The 27,747-nt window shown below is 43.7% G+C and overlaps 2 protein-coding genes across 3 annotated transcripts in view; one reads left to right on the forward strand and one right to left on the reverse strand.

Annotated features, from left to right (window-relative positions):
• Nucleotides 1-27,747, reverse strand: part of CRTAP (cartilage associated protein) — a 142,770-nt gene that overhangs the window by 49,271 nt on the left and 65,752 nt on the right. For both annotated transcript variants that reach the window (XR_012157463.1, XR_012157462.1), the window contains exon 8: nucleotides 9,701-9,888. The gene's annotated coding sequence lies outside the window, so the exon portion shown is untranslated. The remainder of the gene's footprint in view (nucleotides 1-9,700; nucleotides 9,889-27,747) is intronic.
• SUSD5 (sushi domain containing 5) overlaps nucleotides 1-27,747 on the forward strand; it is a 71,083-nt gene that overhangs the window by 17,726 nt on the left and 25,610 nt on the right. The window contains exon 3 of the mRNA XM_073333072.1: nucleotides 8,951-9,069. Coding sequence (XP_073189173.1) covers nucleotides 8,951-9,069 — 119 coding nt within the window. The remainder of the gene's footprint in view (nucleotides 1-8,950; nucleotides 9,070-27,747) is intronic.

Here is a 27,747-nt window from a genome sequence, read left to right on the forward strand (position 1 = left end):
TGATATTACAATACTGTATCTTGTATATTGCATACAACTTAAAAGATTAGATTTCTTTAAATATATAATAAAACAAAGATGAAGTATAATTATACTGCAATATAACATTAAAATAATCATTATTACGTTAATCAAACATTCTTAACTATTCCCAGACAAAAAGCTAAGGCAAGACAGAATGAAGCTTGAGGGTAGTTTGAAGGTAAAAAGATCACCACAGGAAGTTTTCAATTATCCTAAAAGCAAGCATTACTAACCCAGTGAATTCAAAGGTAAGGTTAAACTATTAAAGATTCCAAACATGTTAAAGTATGGAAATACAAAATTAAGATCCTCAAACAATTCTGATTCTCCCCTATAGTGATACTATGAAGGGAAAATATGGTGAAAAAAATCTGTACTATCTTTAAAAATAAGTTATGTCTAATTTGAGGCCACAAACACTAAAATGTCTTAATCATAATTGTATGATTATTGAATGGCATCAAAACTTACTAGCATTGCTCTTGGGACATTATTTCCACCGGGTTGATCATTTGATACTTTTATGATATACACTACAACACAACCACAATAAAGTTAACATTTAACAAGTAAAAGAGGAGTAGAAAATACATATGTGCAATTTAGCTGAGTTAATACAGCAGAAGCAGCCTTAACTTTTCAATTTCTTGACTTGGGCGTGCTTGATTTCTCAAGCTTAACAATGAAGTATTTTTATATTTAGTTATCTTGTTTCCTTAAAGGAAAAATGAAAAAAGAAATCTGGAGCTATTTGGCATGGGGAGATTACAAGCTGCACTTGATTCACTTCAACATTCCTTGAATAGGGCAAGAACTATAGTTAGCACCACTGCCACTAAAACGTCTTCATCTCATATGCATGTCTCAGCTAAACTCTCAGTTTAAGGGCACCACTAGAGCTGAAGGGCTGATTGGCAGAACCAACATTTTAAAAGCTCCATGACAAACCTTAAATAAAAATTCTAATGCCTACGTGTGAAACCGGCATCTCTAAATGCTCGTAACTGTAAAACCACAGAACCATATTTTGTCTTCAAATTTGGCTTGATTTTTTTACTTTAATTGAGATGTACAAGACAACCACAGAGTGAACCTTCTACTTGAAACTATTTTGTTATTTATATAAGTGAGTTAATTATAACATATAGGAAAAATATATTTTTCACATTCGGGTAACTAAGGAACAATTAAAACAACTTTCCTTTGCAACCCAAAAAAGAATTTGTTTGAGAGAGTCATGAGCAACGGAAGAAAGTGGAATGTACATATGGAATCTGGATTTAATCCAATATGTTATTAGTGCCCTCCAGTGATGAGCTGCCAAAATCTGAAGAACCGGTTCCTTCAGTCACTCTGGGTCTTCGGCGGCACTTCAGCAGCATGTTCTTTGCTTTCTCTGGGTCTTTGGCAGCACTGAAGCACCCACTGCCAAAGTGCCGCCGAAGACCCGGAGCGTGGCCGGGTGAGTAAAAATTAAAAAGGGATTCTCAGCCAGGGAAGCCTCCCCAGCCAGGAGCTCAGGCGGGCTGGACAGGACGGTTCTGTGGGCCAGATGTAACCTGCGGGCTGGAGTTTGCCCACCCTTTAACAACCGGTTCTAAACCGGCTTCAAAATTTAACAACCGGTTCGCGCAAACTGGTGCGAACCGGCTCCAGCTCACCACTGGCGCCCTCTATATAATAATTGTATGGATGTTTTTTTCCCCTAATGATGATTGGAGGAACAGTTTTTCTGTATTCATGGTATAGTAAGAGGTTTTCAGAAATAGCTGACATCCAGGTCAGATGTTTACCAAAACACATAATTATTACAGCTGATCAGTATTCTCACTCATTCTGTTCCTTTTATGTATATCTAAGTGTTACACAGACCTCTGCAGAGAGAAGAAAAATTGTACCTACTTGTGAAATAAATGGGTACAATCACACAACAGACTGAACTAAGAAACAGACTAAAGGACATGCTAAAAAGATGTAGAATTCCACATACATCTGGGCTCAAATCAGAACTGAAATAATCCACTCAAATTCAAATCCCACAGGGTATGTCTACACTGCAATAAAACACCTGTGGCTGGCCTCAGTGAGCTGACTCGGGCTCATGGGGCTCAGGCTGAGGGGCTATAATATTGCAGTGTAGACTTTCAGGCTTGGGTTGGATGCTGGCCTCTGGGACCCACCCCCCCTCACGAGGTCTCAGAACCTGGGCTCCAGTATGAACTCAGATGTCTACGCTGCAATTTTATAGCCCCCCAGCCCGAGCCCTGCAAGCTGGAGTCAGCTGACCCGGGCCAGCTATGGGTTTTATTGCAGTGTAGACATATGCAGAGTGACCCCCCTCTTCCATTCTATTCCGTATTCAGAGTGTGGCATGCATTCGATGAAGTGAGCTGTAGCTCACGAAAGCTTATGCTGAAATAAGTTAGTCTCTCAGGTGCCACAAGTACTCCTTTTCTTTTTGTGGATACAGACTAACACAGCTGCTACGCTGAAACCTCTTAACCATTGTGACTCTTAAGCAGCAATAGTTCTAGGACTGGGAACGGTAAATAAAAAACATACTGTGTTTCAAGTTTTACCATCTCCTATGAAAGTGCTGGAGCTAGTCCAAAAAAGTGGCAAACAATTAATGGGAAAAGTATATGATTTTCACACTTTCTGGCTCTGATTTCAGCAAAGCTTTGCTGTTTTTGCACAAACCCTTTAAAATAAATTCATATATTTTAGTCCCAAAGGGAAAAGTTTAACAAAGGTACAAGCATCTGAAAATGACCCTTTAGAATTGAGATACATGTACAGCTTTTGTTATCAGCTCTGCTACATGCTTCACCAATAACTGTTTCTATAGCAGTTGGCACTTTACAGACATGTAGAAAGACATATACCCATCTGTGACAGGCGTCGGTCGGTCCTCCGAGCCCCTAGGGGCGATGGAGAGCAATGGTCTCCGTGGCAGGCCTCGGCCCCACCTCCCGGGCATTGGGGAATTAGCGGGAAGGTGTGCCGGCCGAAGTCAGTAGCACGCCCCTCCGGCAGGGGCGTGCCGGCAAGAGTCAGTAGCGCGCCCCTCCGGCAGGGGAACGCTGGGGTAGGGGAACGCAGGCCCACCCAACTCCACTGTGTTCCAGCCCAGGGCCCTGACAGTGGCGGGAGGTGAAGGTCCCGCCGCTGGGTCAGCGGGGCAATCCGCACCCGCTGACCAAACACACCCACCCCACGGTGTAGTTGGGTCACTGGGCTACTTCCTACCCGGTCTCTCTCAGGCGGGTCGCTCCGGTCCCTCCATCTCCTCCGGGTATTCCGCTGCGGGCAGCTCCGGATCATCCATCTCCTCCGGGTAATCCGCTGCGGGCAGCTCCGGTTCCTCCGGGTATTCCGTTGCGGGCCACCCCCACTCCCCCTCGGTATCAGACTCACGCTGGCCCGGGCTGCAGTCAGGCCCCTCCAGGTCCTCTGGGTATTCAGCGGCCGGCAGCCCTGGTTGCCACAGGCCTTCCCCCCGGTCAGGCTCCTCCTTGCCCAGGGCTTCGCCTGGGTCAGCAGCAGGATCGCAAGGGAGGAGCCAGCAGCCTGTGTCTGTCTCCCTCTCTGGTGCTCTCCTCATTGGGCAGAGGGCCCCGCCCTTTGTACTTCCTGTCCCACTCTTCCCCTTCCGGGGATTGGCGGAAGCTTAGCCTGGCCCCGCCTGCTCAGACTCAGAGGGTGGCTCTTTACCCTCTGGTTCGGAGGGGAGCCACCCTGGCTCCCTACACCATCCCAAAGAATTTACAGAAAAGGCCCTGATTTTGCTACTCTCACACAAGTAGGCCTATTGACTTCAAACAGTCAAGTAAGGCTTTATAGGCCAGCTGGATCCTTAAACCCAGTGGTATAAGGTGCTGAGCCCTCTCATTTGAAGGGCTCAGTGGGGGTTGAGTGCAGTCAACACCTCACAGGAAATGCTCAGCACCTTGCAGGATTGGGCTCTAGGCAGGAAGCATACAGACAGAGAATGTGGAGTTGGAAGAATCAAATAGGCTTTTGTTATTTCCCTATTTACATGAGACAGGATTTCTTCATTCCCAGAGAAATTGTATCTGGATGTTTTCAATTTTAATCAAAACAAATTCATAATTCTAATTTTATAATATACAGTACCAAGTTAAACTCTTAAGTGCAGTGTCACTTAAAATCTTGTTTGAAGCAGGAATGAATTAATCTACAGGAAGAGCATTTCATTTTTTAAATGTAATGAAGGAACATGGTTTAGCTATAAATCCAACCGTTTGGATCTTTTTGTAAGGGATTCAAAAGGTCAAACACACTGGAGTCTTACTTTGTGTATAATGGTAAAAATTACTTACTTCATAGCCTTTTTATTAAGTCTTATTTCTATCAACAGTAACTAATAAATGCTATTCTAAGAATTAACAAGTCAATGTACTATATTAGATTTCCATCACCTATATCCTTGCAATAGCAAACCACACAGGAACTTTATATGGCATCTGAAAAAAATTAAAAAGCACTTTGTTTTTTAAACACACAATCCTACATATGATTCACAGCATCCTATTTTGGACATGATAGCAAAATTCCAAGGATCCATCAGCCAAAGAGAAATTTTTAGTCTATCCCAGAAATAGCACACTGACTAGTAGTGCTTTGGGCTGCAGTAGTGGATAATAGCTAGAACAGAGGATTAAAAGTCAGAAAATGCAGGCTCAAATTTTCAGAACTGGATGCCTAAGATCAGGCATTGAGTCCTTACTTAGGCACACACAGAGTACGCCTACACTGGAGATGTAAGGTGTAATTTCCAGCTGGAGCAGACATATCCGTGCTAACCAGAGTGGTGCAAGTGGCACTAATCACGTGAATATATATCTAGGGTCTTGGATGAGACTGTATTCCGGGCAGTGCCCATCCTGCCACTTGCACCACCACACCTACCTTCTGTTTTTAGTGCTCTAGCTTGATCAGAGCAAGCGCAGGTATGTCTCCTTGAGCTGGAAATTACACCTTCCAGCTCCAGTGCTGTCAGAGCCAAAGGGACATGGATTGATTTTCAGAGATCAGGAGTGACCAAAATTCCCACTAAATTTACTGTGGGGCAAATTTTCACTCTCTAATTCTGATTGCCTCAGATTTTGGGCACTAAACTTTAGACACATAGATCCAGACTTTTAAAGATATTTAGACGTTTCGCTGCTCAGCATTGCAAAGCCTAAGTGATTTAGGCAGTTAAATCTAATTTTCGTCCCAATGACTTTCAGTGAGACTCTGTTTGCATATAAAATGATGCAAACAAATTGTTACAGTTGAAAGGAGCAAACAGCTAGGCACAGACGTTGCAAGACTAATTTATTACCATGAGTAATTCCATTTATTTCAATAGTAAAGTTAAGCATGGGCATAAGTCTTGGCAGGACCATGTCCTTATACAGTAGGAGGGAAAATCTAAAGATTTCCTTCCTACTCACACATGCATGTGTGAATGCACATGCACACGCACACATATGAATGCTTTTTATGTAAAATGAGCCCATTAAGTGCAGTATTGTTTCTCCAGGAGGAAAAAATGCATCAGAAGGGTGGGATGTGGGGTGTGTGTGAGGGGGACTTTCTGATGAGGTTTTCCAAGTTTTCATTTTTTTGAACTTCTGTATGATGAAATATTTACATGAACATAACTTGTATTTTGTTTATGGTGCCAGAAATTAGATTCTGATATCAACTCGTAAATGACATTTTTAACTATTCTAGAAAGTTAAAAGGAAGTAATGAGACCATCAATTTTTGTGATGTAGTATATTTGAATAGTTCATTAATATTGTTTTAAGTTTGTAAGCATTCAAAACAATTTTTAAGAATAACAATATTTTGAACACGTAAAAACATATACACATATAAGTATGATAGGAAGACTTATCAGTCTCCCCTCAGGCTTCCTTTCTCAAGAATAAATATAGCCAGTTTTCTTTTTAACCTATCCTCATAGGTCAGGTTTTCTAAACCTTTTAGCATTTTTATTGCTCTCCTCTGGTCTTTCTCTAATTTATCCACATCTTTCTTAAAGTGTTGTGCCTAAAACTGGACACAATACCGCAGCTGAGGTCTCACTAGTGCCAAGTAGAGTGGTACAATTGCATAGCCCCTGCATCTTTGGGATGGAGCATACTCAGTGAAGATGGAGTCTTTGGAGAACTTAGCTGCCAAAGTCTAACAAGTCTCTGCTAAGCATATGGGAAAAGATTTTTCAGAGGCTTTCAACTTGGCCAAATTCAAGCAGATTTTCAAAAGAACGGCAAAAAACAGAAAACAAAACCGACCCCTGCCATCTAGTGTATCCTTGCCAAAATGTCATGTCCCTTCTCTAAAGCATGAAGGTGCTACAGTTTCTCAATGATTTTTTTTAGCTTGGGCAAAACAGTGTATTTTTCCCTAATCTAATCCTTGGAAATGTCTGAACCAATTTTTGCTGAAATTTTCCAAAAAAATTCAGCCTAAGGTAGACACCAGCATGGGAAGTTTCAGCCTGAACAGGTAAAGTTAATCAAAATTATAAGCAACTCAAAATAGGATCTTATAATGGTAAGTGTTGGGTAGCCATAAGTATAGGCAGTGCTAACAGCTTCATCTATAATATACTACTGATTGCTCCTCTTAGTTCTGTAGAGACACCATATCTAAGAGGGAGAGAGATGGATTCTATGCCCTTTTTTGTTCAACATCAACATAATTGTATACTTAGTTCGAATTTGTCACTTTTGTTAAAACTCATTTAAGGCAATAGGATGGAATAGGTGTTACTGAGGGCCTAACTGGAAGATGGTGGGATTGCATAAGTGCCAATGAGGACATAATTTGTTCTACAGAACCTTAATTGTTGGTGAGGAAGATGTATAAGGAAAAAAAGAGATTAGCTTGACTACAGGGTCTCGAGCTGAGTTTTCAAGGCTTGCAGGGAGGGAAAAACAAAACACATATTCTGCTTGTAAATGGAGCATATTTGATCTGAAATCACAGACACTAAAAATGTGGGTGTCAGTTTTCAAGAGTCACTTTTCACAGTAGAAGTGCACTTTGTACCATTTTTGTGCCTATCCACTCACCCAGTAATGGCCCCTAAGCACGTCTTGTATCAGTCTTAGAAAGGTTTATATTGTTTCCCAGATTCACAGCTGCAGTACAATAACAACTACTTGTCTTTACTTTTAAGACCCTCCTTTGACTATTCACCCTATTTATCATTTTTCATATTCTATCAGATGTATATTCCCATCTCCACTGTCTGATGCCAGACTTTATTGCCTAATTGTCTAATTTTCCACTAAGCACCTTCATGCTCTTCTGTCCCCCATTACACTTAGAAAGAGCACCCTGTAAAAATCTGCAAAACCACCACGTTGCTTCCTTCAAATTGCTTCCTAAAACTCACCTCCGCTTCAACACCTACAAAAAACTCAACAATGGTTAGCTGGTGTGCTCTGACTGCTGCTTATCACGTTGATCATAATTGTCTCATTGTTACCTTTTATTCCTCTATTTGTTTGCTTTCTCCCCCTACTGTAGGATAATCCAATAGTTAAAGCATTGCTCTAGGACTCAGGAGATGTGGATTTAATTTTCTACTCTGCCACAGACTTCTTGTGTGACCTTGGGCAAGTCACTTAGCCTCTCTGTGCTTCAGTTCCTCTTCTATAAAATGGGGATAATGGCACTGCCCTACCTCACAAGGGAGTTGTGAGGTGGTCAGATACTACAGTGAGGAAGGCCAGATCTACTTAAGATAGATTTTGACCATCAGCTTTTCGGGGCAGAGATCACATTTTTGTTATGGAGCTGATGCCTTTAGACATTAGAGATTAATTAATCCTCACAACACTTCTGGGATATAGGTAGGTGAGTAAATATTATTGCCATTCTATAGGTGTAGTAACTAAGGTACATATATGCTGCAGCTGGAGGTGTAATCTCCAGTTTGGGTATACAAAAACACACTAGCTATAATCCAGGTAGTGCATTAAAAACAGCAGCTTAGCCAAGGCTGCACAGCTGGTGGCATGGGGCAACCTTGTGAGTATACACAAAGGATCTTGGAGGAGATTATACTTGGGCAGCTAGCCCATGCTGCTGCTTGCGCCACTGTGACTACATTGCTATTGATAGCATGCTGGCTTGATCAAAGCTAGTGTATATACATCCACTTGAGCTGAAAACTGCACAGTGTAGATATACCCTGAGACAGAAAATTGAAGTGACTTGCCTACAATGTTGCAAATCAGTGGCAAACAGGGATTAACTGAACAAACATGATAAAATCCTAAAGGTATTATTTTAATAAATTATTTTGAATTATTGGTGATAATAGGAAATCCTGGAATCTTTACCTAATTTGTACTCAGACAAAACTCCTATTAAAGCCTATTAAACTCCCACTTTAATAGGTGTTTACTTGAGTAAAGAACTAAAAAAGACAGAAGGCCAAATTCTGCTCTGATTTAAACTGTTTTCAATCTGGAGCACACTGTGGAAGCCAACATTGTTGCTGTGGATTTACACTGTTGTAAGTGAAGCAAAATATGGTCCTTAGGCAGGACTTGGGATTTGTCCCAATGTTTAGACATACTGTGCACAAACTGAAATGTGCTATCACTCTTTCAAATGCCAGTCCTAAACTTTTAGTGCTTCCTGTGGCCTTGAATTAATATATGACCCGGCATTTTAAAAAATTACTTGTCTCTCTTATCTATTCTTTCCCAGAATGGTCTTTTCCACATTAGTACCCCAGTGCAAGCCCCTCAGAAGTTCAGTGCTGACAATATAAAGACGGATGCAATGCTATTCCCTGACTGAAGTGATATAAGGCCAACCAATTTCACCTATATGTGCAGTACACTTCCTGCAGAACTTCTGATTTTTTTCTCCTTCTTCTCTATTTTAGGACAATGGTGTGCAGTAAGACAGGCAGCAACCAGCAGAGTGTGAAAGCTATCGATGTTAACATTGAAAATGATCCCTCTCCAGGTGGCAGATACAATGCACTTTGTGTGAAAGATCAAGGTCAGCACTAATATGTCATTGAAACAATGTACTGTCACCAGTAAAAAGGACTTTTTTCTTAAATTTTCCTATTAGTGGGAGCAATGATGGGAAATTTTACAAAATAAATCCTTACAGTGTGTCTCCATTAAGTGAGGAATCTGTTGCAAGGACATGAGTTGCATGACATGATGGTCAAACTTATTCTTGCAGGAATTTAGCAGGTTCACACAGCAACAAAGCTTCTGACAGAACCATTTTGGTGTTCACATAACACATCTTACAACCTGAGCTGGGCTAGTTCTTTCTGTCCAAAACTTTTTTCTGCCAAAAAAATTCAGATTCAGCAACACAAACACTTTGCAAAGTAGTTTGCTAAATTGTTCATGTCAAAAAACAAACAAAATCTCAAGAATCTGAACATTTATTTACATTTGCAAAATTAAATGTTTTGATTTTTTGGTTCCTTTAGAAATTGCCTTCCAACTTATTTTTAAAACACTCAAAATTGAAATTACACTTTTCTTTTCAGTATGAACAAAATACCTCCCCCACTTTTTTCTTCTTACTTTTTGATTTACTGAAAATTTCAAAACATTTTTTCTGTTTGACCCAAAATGATTTCCCCCCCCCCCCATTTTTTTGGAATTACCCATGAACAAGGGCTGGCTCCAGGCACCAGCATTCCAAGCAGGTGCTTGGGGCGGTAGTGCAGCAATTCGGCGGCAGCTTCTCCTCTTTGCCGGCTGTGGTGGCAAATCGGTGGCAACTTCTTCCTTTTGCCATCCGCGGCAGCAGTTTTTTTCAGTGCTTGGGGCGGCAAAAACTGTAGAGCCGGCCCTGCCATGAACCAAAACAAATAATTATTCACACAGCTCTACTTACAAGCATGGTTGTACCAATACGTTCTGGGATTCCTGAAGCACTAGTAGTGCTCAGCTGTGTTGTTGGCAGCAGAGGTTTTTGGATAATTTCCCAACACAAAACATTGCATTGTTGGTTGGAGTTAGTCTAGGAAGAAATCATCCAATACTACACAGCTAAAGACCTCATCTCAGGTATAGCAACAAACCAGTACAACTAATATTTGTGAAACACTTATGATGGCTATTATGTGTTGGCATGAGGTGCTGCACGCATGTTATGATTACAAGGTATGCCAGTCAGTTGGTATAGACCAGGCCTGCTTTGGGGACTCTGGATGTCATGGTTCATGCTGAATGTGAAACTAAAGTACTGTGCTAGAGGTTAACCTCAGTTGTAGATACTCAGATCCCAGGGCCCACCAGTAAAGATGTATTATGAGAAAAATATTTTTATTGATAGTAAACTTATCATACTTTCAAAAACCAGTTTCCAGAATGGAAATTCAGTCTAATTCAGCAGTACACGGAACTGGATAAACTCAGGAATTCAAATTCTGTGCAGTTGGGAGTCACACTGGCCCTTACAGCTACTGGAAGACTTTGGAAGCTAGGGAGTCAATATTCTGAACTCAGCATGTGGAATTAAATCTAAAATCTGTGTTCCTCATTCAGACAAAAAACTGAGGGACAAATTGTGCTCTCAGATACACCCTGTACATCCAAACTAACTCCATGGATATTAGTGGATTTTCTCTATACATATGCTTGTGTAACAGAATAATTTGGACCAGAGAATTCTTATGTAAAATATAGACTGTACAGTTGAGATGACGGAATAGTGGGGATGACCTGTTAAGCCCACAATGAGGTTTTGTGTGCCACTTCAAAGAAGGACAGAGCTAGGCAGATGGCATTGACTGACACAGTACTTGAAAAACAGTAAACTCACACAGCACTTAGGGTGTTTTAACAAATCTTTAGTAGGGCTATTGATTAATCGCAGTTAACTCACACAATTAACTCAAAAAAATTAATTGCGATTAATCGCACTGTTAAACAATAGAATACCAATTGAAATTTATTAAATATTTTGGATGTTTTTCTACATTTTCAAATATATTGATTTCTATTACAACACAGAATGCAAAGTGTACGGTGCTCACTTTATATTATTTTTATTACAAATATTTGCACTGTAAAAATGATAAACAAAAGAAATAGTATTTTTCAATTCACCTCATACAAATACCGTAGTGCAATGTCTATCGTGAAAGCGCAATTTACAAATGTAGATTTTTTTTGTTACATAACTGCACTCAAAACCAAAATAATGTAAAACTTTAGCGGCCACAAGTCCACTCAGTCCTACTTCTTGTTCAGCCAATCGCTAAGACAAACAAGTTTGTTTACATTTATGGGAGATAATGCTGCCTGCTTCTTATTTACAATGTCACCTGAAAGTGAGAACAGGCATTCACATGGGACTTTTGTAGCTGGCGTTGCAAAGTATTTATGTGCCAGATATGCTAAACATTCATATGCCCCTTCCTGCATCAGCCACCATTCCAGAGGACATGCTTCCATGCTGATGATGCTCATTAAAAAAATAATGCGTTCATTAAATGTGTGACTGAACTCCTTGTGGGAGAATTGTATGTCTCCTGTTCTGTCTTACCCACATTTCATGTTATAGCAGTCTTGGATGATGACGCAGCACATGTTCGTTTTAAGAACGCTTTCACAGCAGATTTGACAAAATGCAAAGAAGGTACCAATGTGAGATTTCTAAAAATAGCTACAGCATTTGACCCAAGGTTGGACTTCAGTACAAAATCTGAGAGGGATGAGTGTGGAGCATGGTTTCAGAAGTCTTAAAAGAGCAACACTCCGATGCGGAAACTACAGAACCCGGACCACCAAAAAAGAAAATCAGCTTCCTGCTGGTGGCATCTGACTCAGATGTGAAAATGAACAGGCATCAGTCCGCTCCGCTTTGGATCGTTATTGACCAGAACCCATCATCAGCATGGACACGTCCTCTGAAATGGTGGTTGAAGCATGAAGGGACATATGAATCTTTCACGCATCTGGCACGTAAATATCTTGCTATGCCGGCTACAACAGTGCCATGTAAACTCCTGTTCTCACTTCCAAGTTACATTGTAAACAAGAACCAGGCAGCATTATCTCCTGCAAATTGTAACCAACTTTTTGTACATAATTCTACACTTGTAAGTTCAACTTTCATGCTAAAGAGATTGTACTACAGTACTCGTATTAGGTGAATTGAAATATACTATTTCTTTTGGTTTTTACAGTGCAAATATTTGTAATAAAAATAAATATAAAGTGAGCACTTTACTCTTTGTATTCTGTGTTGTAATTGAAATCAATATATTTGAAAATGTAGAAAACATCTAAAAATATTTAAATAAATGGTATTCTATTATTTTTTTAATTGCTTGACAGCCCTAATCTTTAATCAAGCCTGTGAATATAATGACATGACAATATCATGCTGAAGTGACAAAAGGTGTGCAGCATATCTGATCTATTGTTAGACAATAATATATTGCAACATTTGACTTGAAAAGGGTCCAGTTTTCTATCTATTCAATAACTTCTGCAAAGATCATTGTGTACTTCATCACTTTGACCATGTCAATCCTGTCTTTGAATCCTTCCACTGGCTCCCCCTTCTCAATGGCACCAAACACAAACTACATGTCTTCACTTTCAAGGCTCTTCACAGCCTATCCCCAACCTTTCCTATGATTTGTCATGGATTATCACAATGTCAACTTTCACCTGCCGCTCATTGATGCCATTTTCCTCACCCAATTGTTGCATTTTGAAACAAGCACCTTTCTCCCATGCTGCCTGTCACACAGAGAAGCTCTCATAAATATCCACCCAACCATCTCATCTTCCTTCTTCAAATCCCTCCTTAAAACTCTCCCTTGCTGTGTGGCCTATAAAAACTGGGCAATGGTTAAGTAGTTGGGGTACTGATACCACTGCCTGTCATGCTGGCCAATACTGTCTTATTGTTTCATTGTGCTCTGCCTGCCTGTCTCCACCTGTTGTCCCTTGTCTATAGTAAGGTCTGTGGGGCAGGGAGGGACTCTGTTTTGTGTTTGTAGAGTGCCTAGCCTAATGGGGTCCTGGCCTGTGACTGGGGCTCCTAGGCCCTACTGCAATACAAATACATCATAAAAACGATTTTTCAAAACATGGAAGAAATTGTTTTAGGACACTGTGGAATTGCACAATGAAAACTGAGGGAAATGAAATATTTATACAGAAGAGACCATTTCTGAGCAGCTCATTTGTGCGGGGCAGGGAGGCTCCTGATGAGAGAAAGGAGGACTATAACAACACACTCATCTAACAGTGTTTAATTCAACAATATTTCCAGATGACCACAAGGTGCCCTCATGCTTGAATATTCAACAGATATTGGATAAACAGTTTATGTTTTAACAAGCACTCTTAAGTAAAGGTTGGCTGGCCTGAGACCTAAGCCTCTTCATAACAAATTGTTCCACTTGGCTGGTTGCCTGTGAAGTTCTTTTCAAAAAGTTGAAGCCTTTTCACACACAATACCCTTTGTGAAGTATATTAATTAGCATAAAACAGGGCTGCTCACTATATTTCTGCATAACAGCTGTATGGAGCCAATCACTGTTTCAGTCTGTTGCTAATTGTCTGAAATGTAATATCAACATTCTAATGCTTATATGATTTTTACCTCTTTTTGAAAAAATGATTTTAATATATGTTTGCTATGGGAGAGTTACAAAAAAATACTAAAAGACAAATCCTGATCCTATTAAAATAGGGCAAAAGCCCACTGGCTTCAATGGCTTTAATAATTTAGCTCTAACCTGTGGAGCCCTCTTTTTAATCTCCTATCCTGAATATACTAGATGCACAGAGTTGCCCAGAGCTGGGTTTAGTGTTCGTATAGTTTTTTGTGGATTGACGCCCATCAATCCTCATCCCTGTGCTATTTCATGTTTTATCTAACCCTAGGCCCAAACGTATATACTCCGATTCTTTTCTCACTTATGCTGGTGTAACTCAGAAGTAACTCCACTGAATTCACTGGAGTTAGAATGGTGTATAACTGGTGTAAAATGAGAGAAGAATGATTCCTGTAGGATATGGGACCTGAGTACTCACTGACATCAATGAAAGTTGAGCACCTTCTGTCCTCCCAGGAGGCGCTCAGCACTTTGTAGGACTGGACACCTACAATGTAAGATGGGACTGTATCTTTTATTTGCATATAAAGCATTATGCACATCTGTGACACTGTATAAATAATAATGATAGTAGTATTAAGTAACTGAATTATTGCTAAAAGAATATCCTAGATTTCAGAAGCAGCAGTTTCACCCCAGGAGAGTAAAAACACTATATTTATTATATTATTAATTATTATTATTATTATTATTATTAAGCTCCTACAAATATGCTAGGTACCTCACAGTAACAACTACAGACATGGCCCAAGACCAACCTGTTTTGCAGTTTTGTCAAAAAGACTAACTACAGGTCTAAATGTTTCAATTATTTTACTTTTCACTGAAACCTATTAACTAAGGTTTTGTCTACCCTAACACTTTTGTCGGTCAGAGATGTGAAAAAAACCACATCACTGACTGACAAAAGTTTCACCAACAAAAGCACTGGTGTGGATAGCACTATGCCAGTGGGAGACGCTTTCCTGCAGACATAGCTACCCCCACTCACTGGAGGTGGTTTAATTATGCTGGTGGGAGAGCTCTCTCTCACTGGCATAGAGCAGCTACATGGGAGACCTTACATCGGTGCAGCTGCATCAGTACAACTGTGCCGCTCTAAGGTCTGTAGTATAGACATAGCCTCACTTGTTAGAGAAATATCATCATCACCTTTAATCAACAGGATTTTAATAGTGTTGAGGCAATATAATCATTAATGTTAAATGAATAAAGCTGGCAGACTTTTAAGCAGAGTTCAACCTTTATGGATTAAAATAAAATCTTTAAAAATAAGGCATTTTCCAACCCTTAATGCTATATAAAACGCATTTGAGAGAGTCACAACAGATTCCAGTGTAAACCATTCCAAAATTTTCTTCTAAGACCCTGATCCTGCATTCACTTATACATGTGCTTAACTTTAAGCACGTGACTAAGTTCAGTAGGACTGCTCACATGCATGAAGTTTGGCCCATGTATAAGTATGTATTTGCAGGATTGAGGCCTACGGACCATAATGCTCCATTCCTCGCACACTCAACGCTCATTAATGAACTCAGTAACAGTGTTCTCTAAAATTGAAGAGGAGTTTTGAGTGTAGAAGGAATGCAGAATCAATTACTAAAATTTTCTGAATCAGAACCTTTCCCTCTGCACTTCTAGAATTCAGATCTATTAAATTGCACAAAGTCAGGTGGCAGTCTTTGACACTGAAGGTTATGTTTTACCAGTGAGAGATGTAGCTGAAATATTTTAAGAATGCTGTTTTCACAGCAAAGTGAGGTATATCTCATCATTGTGGCATTTGCTGTCAAAAAGACCCCTGTATGGAATGAAAAAGACAAACGTAATAGTTTGAGGTTTACTGCAGCTCTGAACACAAAATATGTTTATGTGTATCTGCAGACAGCCCCAAAAGTAAATTTTAAATAAGTACAAAAAATAGGTGTTAATGCAAGAAAAAATAATATATTGTAATGGCTAGAATGGGAAAGAAAAGAAAAGCCAAGAAGAAACAGAAGAGGAAAAAATTACCACCCTCGTGTTATATTTCTTTATATGTACTTAGGGTCTTGTCTATACTGGCAAGTTTCTGCGCAGTGAAGCAGCTTTCTGTGGTGTAACTCCCGAGGTGCACACACTGCCAAGCCACTTAGTGCGCAGAAACTGTGCAGTTGCAGCGCTGTAAAAAAACCACCCCGACGAGAGGCGTACGGCTTTCTGCGCCGGGCCTTCAGCACCACGGTGCCAGTGTAGACACCCTGGTCGATTACAGCGCTGCGATTGGCCTCCAGGAGGTGTCCCACAATGCCTGTTCTCACCTCTCTGGTCATCAGTTTGAACTCTATTGCTCTGCCCTCAGGTAACCAACCATGAGCCCCACCTCTTAAATTCCTTGGGAATTTTGAAAGTCCCCTTCCTGTTTGCTCGGTGACGCATGCAGCGGTCTCAGCGCATCGTTCCAGGTGGCCATGCCTGTTCCACGCACCAGGCGATCCCCCACTTGGAGTAATGCCGAGCTGCTGGACCTCATCAGCATTTGGGGAGAGGAGGCTGTCCAGTCCCAGCTGCACTCCAGCCGTAGGAATTATGATAGCTATGGACAGATTTCACGATGCATGACAGAAAGGGGCCATGACCGGGACACACTGCAGTCCAGGGTCAAAGTGAAGGAGCTGTGGAATGCCTACCACAAGGTGTGGTAGGCAAATGGCCATCCAGTGCTGAGCCCACAAGCTGCTGGTTCTACTAAGAGCTGGACACAATACTCGGTGGCAACCCACCTCCACTGCAAAGGCCACTGGATACTTCAGTGGCTCACGGGCCAGTCAAGGGTTGACTGAGCCAGGAGGAGGAAATCTTGGACGAGGATGTGGAGGGGGACCCAGAGTCAGAGGATAACTCAGAGGTCAGAGATGCATGCAGCCAGGAGCTCTTCTCTACCCTGGAGGAGGTTAGCCAGTCACAGCAGTTGGAGCTTGGTGAAGCGCAAACAGGAGAGGAGGCCCCTGGTAAGTGGCTTTGATTTTAGGAATCGTTGAAGCAAGTTGTTGGAGGCAGGAGGGTTGCAGAAAGCAGGCTTGTGTCTGTATGATGCGCATACCACCACATGCCTAGTTGGAGCGGCGGAACAGGGTGTTGGTTGACTCACTCACTTCACAGGAATCTGCCTCAGAGATCTCCACAAAACTCTCATGGAGATACTGGGCAATCCGCTGCTGCAGGTTCTTTGGCAGAGCTGCTTTGTTTCTTGCCCCATTAAGAGTAACTTTCCCACGCCACTCTGCCGTCACAGGGGTGGACGGTCCATTGCTGCACATAGGCGAGCTGCATAAGGGCCAGGGTGGAAGCCGCAGTCTTGGAGAAGACCCTCCCTTGATTCCCTGCTCACCCTCAGCAGCGAGATATCTTCCATAATGAACACAGCCTGTGGAAAATGTGGGGACAGGAATGATTATAAGGCCCCACCCTACAGTGCTGGCTCTCCCCAAGAGCCATGTGCCCAGTGTACAGTTCGGTCCTGGAACTCTGAGTTCCCCTGCCCCTGCAGTTACTCACCATTTTCGGGGTCTTGTGGCTCATGTGTGCTTGCCTGGGTCAGCCAGTTAGTGACAAGTATGTAAATAGTGGCTGTGTTTTAAATCACTGAATCAGCAGTCTGCTTCTGTAAAATGTTGCATTTTGGCTTCACAGAGAGGACCTTGGGAGCCCAGCCTCCCATTTTGTTATCGCTGGCTGAATGGCTGCGTAGAATTAGAAAGAGGCCACAAAAAACTAAAGAGGACTTTCTGCGTGATGTCATGCTGCATTCTGTGGCCGAAAAACAAGAATCAAAGGAGTGGAGGGACAGCGAGAAGAGAACGCGGCACACCAGAATGAAGCCACGGAGCGGCTTTTAAACGTTATGGAGCCCCAAGCGGACACACTCCAGGCACTACTAGCACTGCAAACCAAGCAGCTCCGCACCCACCCTCCCCTGCAGCCACCGTTGCAAAACTCTTTCCCATGCGCCCCCCAGACCCCGCCAACACACTCTTATCAACCTCCTGGCTCCAGTCTGTACCCGCTGCATTCCACTCCTCCCCCATCACAGTCCAGCCCTGCGGACTCCCAGTACCTACTGCACTCAACACTCGTCCCTCTGCAGTTTAGCCCTGCTGAAGTACAGTACCTGCTGCACTCCAAAGGACAAGATTGAATATGATCCCTGGACATACATAAATCTTTAACCGTCCCGGGACTCCACCTCTGCCTGGGACCCTCCCTTCCCCCATTCCCCATAGTGCTGATGTGTTTTTTTATTTGTCTCTGTGCTCCGGTTGTTGTTTTTTAATAAAAGAATTGTTTTGGTTTGAAAGCAACCTTTATTCCATTAATTGAAAGCAAACAGAGACCTGCAAAGCAACAGGCAATTTTCTTACACCTTCATAGTGCATCATCTTCACCAATCACAGTCACCTCCTAGCATTACAAGTACTGCACTCCCGAGCAGAGCAACAAATATTAGTGGCTTTCAGCTTCAGATTGCTGCCTCAAGGCATCCCTGATCCTTATGGCCCCACCCCGCGCCCCTCTAATAGCTCTGGTCTCTGGCTGTTCAAATTCAGCCTCCAGGCACTGAGCCTCAGCAGTCCAGCCCTGAGTGAAGCTTTCAGCCTTCCCTTCACAAATATTATGGCGTGTACAGCACGCGGCTATAAGCAAAGGAATATTATCATTGGCCAGGTCCAGCCTCCCATATAGGCAGCGCCAGTGGCCCTTTAAATGGCCAAACGCACACTCAACAGTCATTCTGCACTTGCTCAGCCTGTTGTTGAACTGCTCCTTGCTACTGTCAAGGTTCCCCATGTATGGCTTCATAAGCCACGGCATTAAGGGGTAGGCAAGGTCTCCCAAGATCACAATGGGCATTTCAACTTCCCCTACAGTAATCTTCTGGTCCGGGAAGAAGGTCCCTGCTTGCAGCTTCTTGAACAGGCCAGTGTTCCGAAAGATGCGTTTGTCATGCACCTTTCCAGACCAGCCTGCGTTAACGTCCATGAAATGCCCACGGTGATCCACAAGCACCTGGAGAACCATACAGAAATACCCCTTCCGATTAATGTGCTAGGTGGTCTGGTGCCAGAATTGGAATATGCGTGCCATCTATCACCCCTCCGCAGTTAGGGAAGCCCATTTGTGCAAAGCCATCCACAATGTCACGCACATTATCCAGAGTCATGTTCTTTTGGAGCAGGATGCGATTAATGTTCCTGAACACTTCCATCAACATGAGTCCAACGGTCGACTTTCCCACTCCGAACTGGTTAGCGACTGATAAATAGCAGTCTGGAGTAGCCAGCTTCCACATTGTAATCGCCACGCGCTTCTCCAACGACAGGGCAGCTCTCATTCTCGTGTCCTTCCACCGCAGGGCTGGGGCAGGCTCATCACACAGTCCCATGAATGTGGCTTTCCTCATCCAAAAGTTCTGCATCCACTGCTCATCATCCCAGACATGCATGATGATATGATCCCACCACTCAGTGCTTGGTTCCCAAGCAGAAAAGCAGCGTTCCACTGTGGTCAGCACCTCCGTGAATGCCACAAGCAATCTCGTGCTGTAGCTACTACATGTGGCGAGATGAATGTCAAACTCCTCTCTTGCCTTTGTAGTTTGAGGAATAGCTCCACTGTCACTCGTGATGTGTTAGTGAGAGCGAGCAGCATGTTGGTCAACAGTGCGGGATCCATTTCTGCAGACCAAAGAGGCAGAGTGCACAGTACACAAACCACTGAAAGATGGCGCCAAATGTGGACGGAAGCACAGGGATCGCTCGGATGCGAAGCAATGTATCACGGGGCATTGGGAAAGGACCCAGGATGCCACGCAACCCCCTCCGTCTTCCCACAACTCTTAGCGGCAGAAGAGGAAGAGATGCTCTGTGGGATAGCTGCCCAGAGTGCACTGCTCCGAATACCGCTGCAAGTGGTACAAGTGTGAACACACTATTGCGCAGGCAGCTGACAGTGTGAAAACACAACAGCGGTTTCCCTTCAGCACTCTCTGAGAGGTGATGTAACTGCCAGCGATGTAACTATGCCAGTGTAGACATACCCTTAGAGTACTATTCAGGGTGCTTAGTTTAGTAAGGGTATCTGAATTACATTATTTACATCACTGCAGGTTGCTGGTATTTTTAAAGCTTCAAGGGTCAAATCAAGCTCACACCTCAGTCACTGTTTCACGCTGTCTGCAGACTCAGGATGGCAGCTCATTGATTTATATTCAATTCACATTTGAAAGGTTATCTTCTCAACACTTAGGGATAGAAACTTCTTTATTTTTTTTTTAAAAAGAGATTACATTCTGCGGGTTCCAGATATGCCATGTGATCCTCATGCAGGCCAGATCTGGCCCAGAGGCTGTATGTTAACACAATCTGTTTTAAGCCATTCCACAGCAAAGTTCACAAGAATACACATAAATACAGAAGAAATAAATAAAACAGGAATAATCATCGTAGGGTTCTGCTATCAAGAGGACTTTTCCCCAGGGAAACATAACATGAATTTTCAATATCATATTTAAATAACAGTTTTGGTTCACTCTAACTTTCCTGTGTAATTAAAAAACAACAAACAACAACAACAATAGAAAGACACCACCACCTCCACTACCTCCTATCAATAGTTCCTGAGCTTTACTGGTTCCTTCCTTGTTTGAATCATTGATTTTATAAGCAATGAGTGAGATCTCTGTAGTGTTCCACTGCAGACATGCAAATGAAATTTTGTTAGGCATAACCTCTGACTCCAAATATTCATCAAAAGTTGATGGATTATGTAGTTATCTCAATTTGTTTTTTCTTCTGCAATAAAGGGAAAATGAAGTTTTGGTTGGAATGTTCTAAGGCAAACATTTTAAAGTTTACTTTAAAAGAGTAAACTGTAGATTGCTGTGTGTTCATGCTATTTCATTTTATTTTCTATGCTTTACCGTGAATATGGAGGTTTTTAAATTTCTGTAGTTTTCTTTTCCAAAGCTTTGCATTTAGCTGCCAGTGAATTTCTAGCTACCTGGTGATATCATTTAAACTAATAAATGAAGTTATTTTTACCAGCCATTCTCTGATGAAAGAGGTATTGGCATCCCAACAGCAGTAGCTTACAAGGAACACTTATATTGGTTGTGTTTCGGTTCTTTGCATTTCATTTTATCTCAGTGTTTATCTGGAAAAAGGAAAATTCTCCATTCTTAAGTATCTCCAAGATCAAGAAGGAAAGTAAAGCAGCCACCCTCATCTTTCAAAGAGATTTGGCATCAAGAGTGAGCTCTTCTAAACTCTTAATGATAGGACAACTCATCACAAACCCCAGAGAGCTCTCTGGGAAAATTCTCCTGGCTGATCTTCAAAGAAACCAGAAGACAGATGTTTCATGGTAGCCTCCAGAATCTGGGAATCAGTGAAACATATGGAATGGTAACTGGAAAGATTACTAATCCTCCCAAAAGGAGATTTACTTGTACGAGGAAACTGAGGTTTGTGTCTTTATTGAGTTATTTGTTTGTTTATTTCAGATTGTTCTTTATTTGCATATTTAAGTTTAGTCAAGATGTCTCAGAAAACCTTTACAGATTCAACAGTTGCATCTAATTTAAGTCAAGAAAGTTTCTTCACTCGAAACTTGGGATTTCTTTTACCCTATAGAGACTTACATGAATGCTACTGAAAAATCACCTGCCACTAACCTCTTCCCAGGAATGGTTTGGGGTTAACTTTCTTCAGATGGTCATTACTCCTGAGGTGCAAGTCAAGACTGAGTATGCAGTCTGAAGTAATTCAGGTCTCTTAAACCTCTTTGTAAAGAAAAGGCTACTGAATCTATTGCGTTCTGTAACCAGAGCTATCACTGGCCTTAACTGATTTGTTGGTGCCAAACAAACACTCTTAGGGTATGTCTACACTACGAAATTAGGTCGAATTTATAGAAGTCGGTTTTTTAGAAATCGGTTTTATATATTCGAGTGTGTGTGTCCCCACAGAAAATGCTCTAAGTGCATTAAGTGAATTAACTTGGTGGAGCGCTTCCACAGTACTGAGGCTAGAGTCGACTTCCGGAGTGTTGCACTGTGGGTAGCTATCCCACAGTTCCTGCAGTCTCCGCTGCCCATTGGAATTCTGGGTTGAGATCCCAATCCCTGGTGGGGCTAAAACATTGCCACGGATGGGTCTGGGTACATATCCTCAGGCCCCCGTTCCCTCCCTCCCTCCGTGAAAGCAAGGGCAGACATTCGTTTCGCGGCTTTTTTCCTGAGTTACCTGTGCAGACGCCATACCACGGCAAGCATGGAGCCCGCTCAGGTAACCGTCACCATATGTCTCCTGGGTGCTGGCAGACGCGGTACTGCATTGCTATACAGTAGCAGCAACCCATTGCCTTGTGGCAGCAGACGGTACAATAGGACTGGTAGCCATCATCGTCATGTCCGAGTTGCTCCTGGCCGTGTCAGCCGGGAGCGCCTGGACAGACATGGGCGCAGGGACTAAATTTGGAGTGACTTGATCAAGTCATTCTCTTTAGTCCTGCAGTCAGTCCTATTGAACCATCTTATGGTGAGCAGGCAGGCGATATGGATTGCTAGCAGTCGTATTGTACCATCTTCTGCCAGGCAGGCAAGAGATGAGGATGGGTAGCAGTCGTATTGTACCATCTTCTGCCGAGCAGCCCTGAGATGTGGATGGCATGCAGTCCTTCTGCACCGTCTGCTGCCAGCCAAAGATGTAAAAGATAGATGGAGTGTATCAAAACAAGAAATAGACCAGATTTGTTTTGTACTCATTTGCTTCCTCCCCCTCCCCCGTCTAGGGGACTCATTCCTCTAGGTCACACTGCAGTCACTCACAGGGAAGATGCAGCAAGGTAAATCTAGCCATGTATCAATCAGAGGCCAGACTAACCTCCTTGTTCCAATAAGAACAATAACTTAGGTGCACCATTTCTTATTGGAAGCCTCCGTGAAGTCCTGCCTGAAATACTCCTTGATGTAAAGCCACCCCCTTTGTTGATTTTAGCTCCCTGAAGCCAACCCTGTAAGCCGTGTCGTCAGTCGCCCTTCCCTCCGTCAGAGCAACGGCAGACAATCGTTCCGCGCCTTTTTTCTGAGCGGACGCCATACCAAGGCAAGCATGGAGGCCGCTCAGCTCACTTTGGCAATTAGGAGCACATTAAACACCACATGCATTATCCAGCAGTATATGCAGCGCTAAAACCTGGCAGAGTGATACCGGGCGAGTAGGCGACGTCAGTGCGGTCGCGTGAGTGATCAGGACATGGACACAGATTTCTCTGAAAGCATGGGCCCTGCCAATGCATGCATCATGGTGCTAATGAGGCAGGTTCATGCTGTGGAACGTCGATTCTGGGCTTGGGAAACAAACACAGACTGGTGGGACCGCATAGTGTTGCAAGTCTGGGACGATTCCCAGTGGTTGTGAAACTTTCGCATGCGTAAGGGCACTTTCATGGAACTTTCTGACTTGCTTTCCCCTGCCCCGAAGCGCATGAATACCAAGATGAGAACAGCCCTCACAGTTGAGAAGTGAATGGCGATAGACCTGTGGAAGCTTGCAACGCCAGACAGCTACCGGTCAGTTGGGAATCAGTTTGGAGTGGGCAAATCTACTGTAGGGGCTGCTGTGATGCAAGTAGCCAACGCAATCAAAGATCTGCTGATATCAAGGGTAGTGACCCTGGGAAATGTGCAGGTCATAGTGGATGGCTTTGCTGCAATGGGATTCCCTAACTGTGGTGGGGCCATAGACGGAACCCATATCCCTATCTTGGCACCGGAGCACCAAGCCACCAAGTACATAAACCGCAAGGGGTACTTTTCAATAGTGCTGCAAACTCTGGTGGATCACAAGGGACGTTTCACCAACATCAACGTGGGATGGCCGGGAAAGGTACATGACGCTTGCATCGTCAGGAACTCTGGTCTGTTTCAAAAGCTGCAGGAAGGGACTTTATTCCCAGACCAGAAAATAACTGTTGGGGATGTTGAAATGCCTGTATGTATCCTTGGGGACCCAGCCTACCCCTTAATGCCATGGCTCATGAAGCCGTACACAGGCAGCCTGGACAGTAGTCAGGAGCTGTTCAGCTACAGGCTGAGCAAGTGCAGAATGGTGGTAGAATGTGCATTTGGACGTTTAAAGACGCGCTGGCACAGTTTACTGACTCGCTTAGACCTCAGTGAAACCAATATTCCCACTGTTATTACTGCTTGCTGTGTGCTCCACAATATCTGTGAGAGTAAGGGGAAGACGTTTATGGCGGGGTGGGAGGTTGAGGTAAATCGCCTTGCTGCTGGTTACGAGCAGCCAGACACCAGTGTGGTTAGGAGAGTACAGGAGGGTGTGGTACGCATCAGAGAAGCTTTGAAAACCAGTTTCATGACTGGACAGGATACGGTGTGAAAGTTCTGTTTGTTTCTCCCTGATGAAAACCCCCGCCCCTTGGTTCACTCTACTTCCCTGTAAGCTAACCACCCTCCCCTCCTCCCTTCGATCACCGCTTGCAGAGGCAATAAAGTCATTGTTGCTTCACATTCATGCATTCTTTATTCATTCATCACACAAATAGGGGGGTGACTACCAAGGTAGCCCAGGAGGGGTGGTGGAGGAGGGAAGGAAAATGCCACACAGCACTTTAAAAGTTTACAACTTTAAAATTTATTGAATGCCAGCCTTCTTTTTTTTGGGCAATCCTCTGTGGCGGAGTGGCTGGTTGGCCGGTGCCCCCCCACCATGTTCTTGGGCGTCTGGTGTAGAGGCTATGGAACTTGGGGAGGAGGGTGGTTGGTTACACAGGGGCTGTAGCGGCGGTCTGTGCTCCAGCTGCCTTTGCTGCAGCTCAACCATACACTGGAGCATACTGGTTTGATCCTCCAGCAGCCTCAGCATTGAATCCTGCCTCCTCTCATCACGGTGCCGCCACATTTGAGCTTCAGCCCTGTCTTCAGCCCACCACTTACTCTCTTCAGCGCGCCACCTCTCCTCCCGGTCATTTTGTGCTTTCCTGCACTCTGACATTATTTGCCTCCACGCATTCGTCTGTGCTCTGTCAGTGTGGGAGGACAGCATGAGCTCAGAGAACATTTCATCATGAGTGCGTTTTTTTTTCTTTCTAATCTTCACTAGCCTCTGGGAAGGAGAAGATCCTGTGATCATTGAAACACATGCAGCTGGTGGAGAAAAAAAAAGGGACAGCGGTATTTAAAAAGACACATTTTATAAAACAGTGGCTACAGTCTTTCAGGGTAAACCTTGCTGTTAACATTACATACATAGCACATGTGCTTTCGTTACAAGGTCGCATTTTGCCTCCCCCCACCGCGTGGCTACCTCCTCAACCCTCCCCCCTCCCTGTGGCTAACAGCAGGGAACATTTCTGTTCAGCCGCAGGCGAACAGCCCAGCAGGAACGGACTCCTCTGAGTGTCCCCTGAAGAAAAGCACCCTATTTCAACCAGGTGACCATGAAATGATATCTCACTCTCCTGAGGATAACACAGAGAGATAAAGAATGGATGTTGTTTGAACGCCAGCAAACATACACTGCAATGCTTTGTTGTACAATGATTCCCGAGTACGTGTTACTGGCCCGGAGTGGTAAAGTGTCCTACCATGAAGGACGCAATAAGGCTGCCCTCCCCAGAAACCTTTTGCAAAGGCTTTGGGAGTACATCCAGGAGAGCCGCGAATGCCAGGGCAAAGTAATCCTTTCACATGCTTGCTTTTAAACCATGTATAGTATTTTAAAGGTACACTCACCAGAGGTCCCTTCTCAGCCTGCCGGGTCCAGGAGGCAGCCTTGGGTGGGTTCGGGGGGTACTGGCTCCAGGTCCAGGGTGAGAAACAGTTCCTGGCTGTCGGGAAAACCGGTTTCTCCGCTTGCTTGCTGTGAGCTATCTACAACCTCATCATCATCATCATCTTCTTCGTCCCCAAAACCTGCTTCCGTATTGCCTCCATCTCCATTGAAGGAGTCAAACAACACGGCTGGGGTAGTGGTGGCTGAACCCCCTAAAATGGCATGCAGCTCATCATAGAAGCGGCATGTTTGGGGCTCTGACCTGGAGCGGCCGTTCACGCCTCTGGTTTTCTGGTAGGCTTGCCTCAGCTCCTTAAGTTTCAAGCGGCACTGCTTCGGGTCCCTGTTATGGCCTCTGTCCTTCATGCCCTGGGAGATTTTGAGAAAGGTTTTGGCATTTCGAAAATGGGAACGGAATCCTGATAGCACGGATTCCTCTCCCCATGCAGCAATCAGATCCCGTACCTCCCGTTTAGTCCATGCTGGAGCTCTTTTGCGATTCTGGGACTCCATCATGGTCACCTGTGCTGATGAGCTCTGCATGGTCACCTGCAGGTTGCCACGCTGGCCAAACAGGAAATGAGATTCAAAAGTTCGCAGTTCTTTTCCTGTCTACCTGGCCAGTGCATCTGAGTTGAGAGTGCTGTACAGAGTGGTCACAATGGAGCACTCTGGGATAGCTCCCGGAGGCCAATACCGATGAATTGTGTCCACAGTACCCCAAATTCGACCCGGCAAGGCTGATTTAAGCGCTAATCCACTTGTCAGGGGTGGAGTATGGAAATCGATTTTAAGAGCCCTTTAAGTTGAAATAAAGGGCTTCATCGTGTGGACAGGTGCAGGTTTACATCGATTTAAGGCTGATAAATTCGACCTAAAGTCCTAGTGTAGACCAGGGCCTAGGCCTTGTCTTTGATGCACAGTTGACTGGAGTTGACACTTGACTGGTGCCTCTGACCCAAGTTCCGTCCATACACAAAAACCTCTTGTTCAAGCATGATAGTACTTTTCACTGAACATCAGCTGGCCCAAGAGGCAGTATAGGCTCTAGTACTGCTAACACTTGAGCTATGAACATAACCACTCTGCAGTGTGAACATGGGCCTAAGCCCTCGAGTGCTGTTAGTTCTCCAACGTCTTCCCACAATTCCACCTGAGTTTAGGGTTGCCAATTTTAGTTGGATGTATTCCTGGAGATTTAATCACATGACATAATCTTTAGTTAAGGATTAATCTTTAATTCCTGGAGACTCCAGACCAATCCTGGAGGGTTGGCAACCCTATCTGAGCTGCATTTTCTTGCCAGATATTCACTCCCTACCTGTGCACCAGAAGTCACCTACCAACGTATTTAGCCTGGTTTGGTGTTTGACCCCCACATTCACAGGCAACTCACTGCACCAGTACCATTGCTTGTACAGGAAATGGTGTCCAGGAGGTTGTCTTCCAGCGTGCTGCCAGCTGGTGACATGGGGGTTCTTGTGGATCTCTGGTGGGAGGCCCGCAAAGGCTATGAATTCAGGACCAGTACTTGAAATTCACAGTTCGATTATGTGCTTTCTAGGAAGCTGGCAGAGCAAGGGATCCACCAGACAGGACCTCAGGACAGAAGGGAAATAAATATCAAGTCCATAAAGATCACATATGGGAAGACCAGGGACCACAGTGCTCAGTAACTCACTGAGAACAGGCCAGTTCTATGAGGAGATGGACTAGGTGATCAGCAATGTCCCAAGCACACAGTCCTATTTCAGAACTGCCAGTCAGCATAGGGAGATTCATCGGCTATTAAAATCTGCAACAGCTGTCCCCACTCCTCTATTTCTACATCCATCTTCCATGATCTCCTTAGTAAGGCATATTGCTGCTTTCTCCTAGTGACCCCCATTCTCTCACTGAGACAAGCTGCTGCAGAAACACCCTCTACCGGCTTTCATGCCCTATACCTGCGTCCTCTTTCCAAAATGAAATTTGCATTAATGCCAACATTTGGTACAGACCATTGTTCCAAGTTGAACCCAGGCCTTCCCACCCGCTGGAACAGTGGCCACAGAGAGAAGTCTGAAGCATGCCAAGCTGCAGTGGTTTACTTTAATGAGTTGCTAGCCAAGACCACTTCTGCACAGGTGCCCAGAAAGGACAGACAAGTTATCTCACAATACAATGAAAGAATTCAGAGGAAGCAGCTCAGATTAGTGCAGCTAGAAGTCCTGCTACCTCACACAAATG

Source organism: Lepidochelys kempii, chromosome 2 (genome assembly GCF_965140265.1).
Source record: "Lepidochelys kempii isolate rLepKem1 chromosome 2, rLepKem1.hap2, whole genome shotgun sequence".
NCBI lineage: Eukaryota > Metazoa > Chordata > Testudines > Cheloniidae > Lepidochelys > Lepidochelys kempii.